General features: G+C 33.8%; 1 protein-coding gene across 1 annotated transcript; it reads left to right on the top strand.

Moving 5' to 3' along the window:
- Window positions 1-1,735: 1,735 nt before the first annotated feature.
- Window positions 1,736-6,388, top strand: LOC101489976 (beta-xylosidase/alpha-L-arabinofuranosidase 2). The gene is made up of 7 exons (XM_004504717.4): window positions 1,736-2,426; window positions 2,828-3,115; window positions 3,186-3,355; window positions 3,531-3,628; window positions 3,785-4,135; window positions 4,675-5,085; window positions 5,578-6,388. The coding sequence occupies exons 1-7, from the start codon at window positions 1,992-1,994 to the stop codon at window positions 6,147-6,149; spliced, it is 2,325 nt and encodes a 774-aa protein (XP_004504774.1). The 5' UTR covers window positions 1,736-1,991; the 3' UTR covers window positions 6,150-6,388.
- The last annotated feature ends 637 nt before the right edge of the window (window positions 6,389-7,025 follow it).

Genomic DNA, 7,025 nt, shown 5'->3' with positions numbered 1-7,025 from the left:
CATCTTCAACGGTGAACACAACATATGGTTCATTAGATGAGGTCTACTGTCATATTAGAACAACTCATCTGTTTTTACTCTGACTGTCAACTCAACGTGGGTTCATTAAGATCCACTAACTATTATAAATTTATTATTATTAATAAATTAATAAAAAAAAATAACGATTATAATTTTATTGTTATTAAATTGTGAAAGTACACTTTACCATCAAGAACTGAAAGTTACATAATTACTGACCAAATGACTTATTTAGCTACCATGTATTTGTACTGTTGAGATGTTGGTATACACAGTGATACACATTCGGGATATTCGCCATATACAGGATTCTTTTAAAATATTTTTTTCATAATACTATCAAATTATCATGAATTGATAACCTTAAATGGATCTATACATAAATAGTAATTTAGTAATAATTATACAAAATTGTACAAACTAATAACATTATATCAAACTTTTTGTAATATGTGTAAAAAGTGTCGTAGAGTTTTATAAATAGGGTCGTAAAAATGTGTGTTTGATCATTAGATTTTTGTATAAATTAATTTAAAATAAATAGCATTGCCTTTATAATTCTTTTCCCCAACTTTTTGACATTTTTTATTTATAGATTGCATACAGTTTAATCCATGTAAATTCTTTACCTTTTTTTACCGAATGTAAGTTCGTTACTTAAACCTTAGAGTTATCTCTTTTAACAGTATTAATTAGAATATGGATGAGTTAAAAGATGAAATTTTTGATTTAATTGGAGTGAATATCCTTATATGACGAAATTTAGCTACCCAACATTAAGCTCTTTTCAATAATTTTTTTATTTGAATTATTTTTACATTGTGGGTTTCAGCTACCCAACAATAAGCTCTGTTCAATTCAATAAACCTTTTTATTAGTGTAAACAAAATTAAACCTTTAACAAATTGTACAATAAAAAAAAAAAGTAAATATCCACCTCTCTTCTCTCCTGTGCTTTTTACAAGCTACAACAAAATAAAGTCAGAAAAGGAAATTGCTCCTAAAATCCATTGATAGTTGAGCACCCCCATGATTCATGAATACAAAGTCATTTTTTTTTTAGATAATTGAAGAAAAAACAAAATCATTATAAATTATATAATCATAATATAGTGTGCAAGTGGGTATGCATTTGTCCCAAAAATGACAAGCTGACAATCCAACATTTATTTTGAAACAGCCTAAAAAACTCACGTGTATAAGTTGGGATTTGAAATCCCCAGCTAAAAAGATCACAAGATTCTCTTTACCCATTATACAGTTAAGTCACATTTACATAACCCTTTCCCATGCAATATTTGTGTGCAATTTCTTCTATTTTAAACTTGTCCTATTTTTTTTCCTTATTTACTAATAGGCCTTTTCTCTTTTTTCACTCTTCACAATGTATTTTTTTTTTATCCTCAAAACTGAAACTAGCCGCCATGTTTTCTTCACGTGATTTACCATCTCAGGCAATTGGTGCAATATACGCGAAACTTATAAATTGATTGATATTAGATGTATTTTAATGGCAAATTACTTTTTTACCCTTTTTAATGATTTATTTTTAAATAGTAGTACTTTTTAATTAATATAAATTTCAGATTTTAATTAAACTTAATTGAAGGGCAATTTGGAAAATTCAATTATTTTAAGTAGATGTAATAATATTATACGTTATATGTACTACTATTATATGATACAAGTTGAGCTTCCAAACAAAATAACCTACTCAATGAAACATTGAATTCTTTGGTTCTTTTTTTGTGTTCTTCACGGACTAGTTTAAGCTACATAACTTGAGAGATTCTTTCTCAAGTTCTTCTTGTTCACTCAATGCCAAAACCAACTCCATATAATACAGTCTTTTTTCCTTCACTCATAATAGCACCATGTTATTAACATTATACACATAATTCAGTATTAGACTCATTAAAAAACCATACCCTTTTACTTCTTTTTTGTGTTTACAAGTTCTCAACGTCACAATGGCCTCTGCTGAAAACAGAGCACCTAATATCTCTGTTTTCCTCTGTTTCTTAACTCTGTTTTCCACAATATTGTTAAGTTCCGGTCGAGTTTGGAGCCAAACATCACCGGTTTTCGCCTGCGATGTTGGGAAGAATCCAGCATTGTCGAATTACAGATTCTGCAACAAGTCATTGGGAGTGAATGCAAGGGTGTCTGACCTTGTGAGTAGGTTGACATTGCAAGAGAAGATTGGTAACCTTGTGAATTCTGCTGTTGATGTGAGTAGGCTTGGGATTCCAAGATATGAATGGTGGTCTGAAGCACTTCATGGTGTCTCTAACGTTGGTCCAGGGACTCGTTTTTCCAATGTTGTTCCTGGATCAACCAGTTTTCCTATGCCTATTCTCATTGCAGCTTCTTTCAATGCTTCTTTGTTTCAAACCATTGGAAAGGTGAGGTTTCTCTTATTCTTCTTTTTCTCATCACATATACATGTCCTAAAAAAATTTATAATGATGTTCAGTTACGCTGCAATTCTTAATATTATGAGAAAATGCAGACAAATACAGCTTATGTGGCCTCAATTGTAGTTGTAATTTAAAATGGCACTAACGACTAGTTTATAAATTGAACTTCATATTTTAATGTTATAAGACTATAATTGTAGTTGTAATGCACTTGCAAACGTAGTTATAAATATTTTTGCAATGCCTGGATACAGACACATTTGACTGTGATTCTCTACGATATGTGTAATATCGTGACACGACTACGACTTAAAATCTTGGTTGTGGGGCCTAAAGGATAAAATTTAGAACTTTTGAAATGGTGGTTTTATGGCAAATTTGTGTAGGTGGTATCAACAGAAGCAAGAGCAATGCACAATGTAGGGTTGGCTGGTTTAACATATTGGTCACCAAACATAAACATATTTAGGGATCCAAGATGGGGAAGAGGACAAGAAACACCAGGTGAAGACCCTTTACTTGCTAGCAAATATGCAGCAGGGTACGTGAAAGGTTTACAACAAACTGATGATGGAGACTCCAACAAGCTTAAGGTTGCTGCTTGTTGCAAACACTACACTGCCTATGATGTTGATAGTTGGAAAGGTGTTCAGCGTTACACCTTCAATGCTGTGGTATGAAACTACTAGTTTTTGTTTTGAGGATTAGAATATATTTTATTGTTGATGATTTTTTGTTAATTAGGTGACACAACAAGATTTGGATGACACATACCAACCACCTTTTAAGAGTTGTGTGATTGATGGAAATGTTGCTAGTGTTATGTGTTCCTATAATAAAGTAAATGGAAAACCGACTTGTGCTGATCCTGATCTACTCAAAGGTGTTATCCGAGGCAAATGGAAACTAAATGGGTCGGTATCTTTCTATTTTCAAACATCTTAAATCTTATTTCAACTCAACAAATTGATCTTCACAGATAATTGGTATTTTAAACATGTAGTTATGAGTTTAATCTTTGACCAGTGTTTATCATTCTTTTATGTTGTTGATGTTTATTTTTACAATATATATGTATGTGCTATGCAGATATATAGTTTCTGATTGTGACTCAGTAGATGTGCTTTTCAAAAGTCAGCACTATACCAAAACTCCTGAGGAAGCTGCAGCCATATCCATTCTAGCAGGTAAACTACATATGAAGAAACTACCTAATCACAAATTCATTGAATTGTCATTTAATTTAGATGATTCATTTGAAATTTATTTAATGTAGCTTATTTTAATTTATACAAAGCAACTATTTATTTATCATTGTTGTGTACAAAATTTTTATTTTGCAGGATTGGATTTGAACTGTGGAAGTTTTCTTGGCCAACATACAGAAGGTGCTGTAAAGCAAGGTCTTATAGATGAAGCATCCATTAACAATGCTGTCTCGAACAATTTTGCAACATTAATGCGTCTTGGTTTCTTTGATGGTGATCCTAGCAAACAACATTATGGAAACCTTGGCCCAAAAGATGTCTGCACTTCAGCAAATCAAGAGCTAGCTCGTGAAGCTGCAAGACAAGGGATTGTGTTGCTTAAAAATAGTCCAGGATCATTGCCTCTAAATGCTAAAGCCATTAAATCCTTGGCTGTTATTGGTCCTAATGCTAATGCTACTAGGACTATGATTGGAAACTATGAAGGTATCAAATTTCAATCTCCTATAATTTGTTTGTGCCTATAATGATACATGTCTTGTTTGATACAATTTTTGTTTCTTTTTCGGATTCTCCTTTTTTTTCAAATAAAAACTTCTAAAAGTAATTATTTTTAACAAAAATATGAAAAATTAAACTGTAAGAAACGAGCCAATAAAAGACTTGGGAAACAAGCTAAATTTGGCTATTTATCAGTCATTTCTATGCTGCAGCAACAAATTTATTTTAGAACATCAATTTTCTATTTATAAGATCATCACATCAATTTCAATTTGATTCTCGATACGGGATTTGAACTCTGTCCTTCGAGGTTTCAAATTACAATGTCAAAACTCTTACCATTAAGGTGACACTTTGGGGACTTTTGGACTTAAAATTGATGCTACACAGTGATTGATGTTCCTAAAGTACTTGGAGATTAAATTAGAGGGTTTACTCACTCATTATTCAAATGTATCACATTGTTAAATTGTTATTATAAGATGCATTGATATCATATTTAACATGGCCATAATTTTTTGCAGGAATTCCATGCAAATATACATCACCCTTGCAAGGCCTAACAGCCTTAGTTCCCACAAGCTATATTGCTGGCTGCTCTGATGTGCAATGCTCCAATGCTGCACTAGATGATGCCAAAAAGGTTGCATCCTCTGCGGACGCAACTGTGATTGTGGTCGGCGCGAATCTAGCTATTGAGGCGGAGAGTCTTGACAGAGTCAACATTCTTCTTCCAGGACAGCAACAGCAGTTAGTTACTGAAGTTGCAAATGCAGCCAAGGGACCTGTGATTCTTGTCATAATGTCTGGAGGAGGCATGGATGTTTCTTTTGCTAAAACTAATGATAAAATCACAAGTATTTTGTGGGTTGGATATCCTGGTGAAGCTGGTGGAGCTGCCATAGCTGATGTCATCTTTGGTTTTCATAATCCAAGTAAGTTAATTTCATTTACATGATTTCCAATGATGGCACAAGTTTTACACTAGTGGATTCACAAATTTGGATTGTCTGCTGTCACAATTTCCGCACGTTCGTGCAGTTAGTAGCCCGAAGTTGTTGGATCTGACAGCTTGGATTTTAAACATAGTGGATTGGCTTAAAAACCAACTTGAAATTGTAACTCATTTTGATCCAATGGCTTTGAAAGGCTAACTGCATGAATGCGTGAAAAATGTGACTGCAGACGATCAAAATCTAGACAGTCATAATTTTCACACATTCACAGTCATTAGCACGTAGCCATCTGATCTTAATCTAATGGCTTTGAGTTGCTAACTACATGCATACGTGAAAATTGTGATTGTGTGCAATCCAATTTAGAATGTCACAATTTTCACACATTCATGCAGTTAGGAATTGGATATTTCTCAATAAGAAATATACACTATTATATATTAAGAGTATTGTCAACATTTTTTGATTCAGGTGGAAGGCTACCCATGACATGGTATCCACAATCATATGTAGACAAAGTACCAATGACAAATATGAACATGAGGCCTGATCCTGCTACAGGCTACCCTGGTAGAACATACAGATTTTATAAAGGAGAAACTGTTTTCTCATTTGGAGATGGAATAAGCTACTCAACTTGTGAACACAAATTGGTTAAAGCACCACAATTAGTATCCGTTCCTTTATCCGAAGATCATGTGTGTCGTTCCTTGGAATGCAAGTCACTTGATGTCGCCGGCCAGCATTGTCAAAACTTGGCATTTGATATTCAACTTAGTATCAAGAACAATGGAAAAATGAGCATTAGTCAAACAGTGTTTTTGTTCTCTACACCTCCTGCAGTGCACAATGCACCTCAGAAACACTTGTTGGCTTTTGAGAAAGTGCACTTGATGGGAAAATCAGAAGCAGTGGTTAGTTTTAAGGTAGATGTTTGTAAAGATTTGAGTGTGGTTGATGAAGTTGGCAATAGAAAAGTGGCCTTAGGACAGCATATGCTTCATGTTGGAGATTTGAAACATCCTTTGGGTGTGAGGATTTGAAGCAATCATATGCACTTAGTCTTTTTTTTAACATAATTGGTTTCCTTAAAAAAATTGAAGGGAGCCATAAACTCCATTGAAAAATGGAGACTTGGAATAAGTTTGAGAGGTGATTCTGTAACTGTAACAAATTGCTATGCTTCCATTCTTATTCAAATAAAAAAGTCAATATCAAAAGAAGTTTCTTTTTTTATAATCAAAGTGCTAGGCACAAAGTATACAACTTCATTTAATAGTCACTAATACTTGTCTTAAAATTAAAATATCTTTAAGCCCTAGCTCAACTGGTAAATGTCATATTGTTAGTTTGGACGTATTTTATATGGTATCAGAGCAGGTTATGATTTTGTAACATGTCTATCATTTTTCATACTTTTTTCACAAATGTCATTTTTTACTCTATTATAGCTGTGCCAACATTAGTTGTCCCATTTCTAGTGAGACCCACGGCCTAAAACCACCACACACCGTTGTGCAATCCTCCGGCGAGCACAACAGTGCTTTTCCTGTCGCCAACAACCACCACACACGCCTCTACCTTCTCTAGGAGTGGGCCTCACACATTGCTACCAATCTCATGCATGCAACTCTCTCTGATTGCCATTTTCCGGCGTTTTCCACCTTTTATTCGCAATGACGATTAATCCGATGGTAACTTATTTCTCACATATGAATCATATTAGTGGTGCCTTTTATTATCATCAACAATCAATCCGGTGGTGACTATTTCCACATATGGATCATATATTAGTCGTGCATTTTATTCTTACCGACTATCAATCCAGTGGTGCATTATATTCTCACCGACCATCAATCCAGTAGTGCCTCTTTTTCTACACATAAATCATTAACGATGTTTTCTCTTCTCACACTAGT

The sequence above is a fragment of the Cicer arietinum genome, chromosome 6, assembly GCF_000331145.2.
Source record: "Cicer arietinum cultivar CDC Frontier isolate Library 1 chromosome 6, Cicar.CDCFrontier_v2.0, whole genome shotgun sequence".
In the NCBI taxonomy this organism is placed as follows: domain Eukaryota; kingdom Viridiplantae; phylum Streptophyta; class Magnoliopsida; order Fabales; family Fabaceae; genus Cicer; species Cicer arietinum.
Note: the sequence above shows the minus strand (reverse complement) of the source record. Positions and strands in the feature narration are given on the sequence as shown.

Bases quoted from the DNA above. Each gene is read 5' to 3' on its own strand.
- LOC101489976 (XM_004504717.4), top strand. From the start codon at position 1,992: ATGGCCTCTGCTGAAAACAGAGCACCTAATATCTCTGTTTTCCTCTGT. The intron at 3,356-3,530 runs GTCGGTATCTTT...TGTGCTATGCAG, and splicing joins GGCAAATGGAAACTAAATGG to ATATATAGTTTCTGATTGTG. The intron at 5,086-5,577 runs GTAAGTTAATTT...TTTTTGATTCAG, and splicing joins CTTTGGTTTTCATAATCCAA to GTGGAAGGCTACCCATGACA.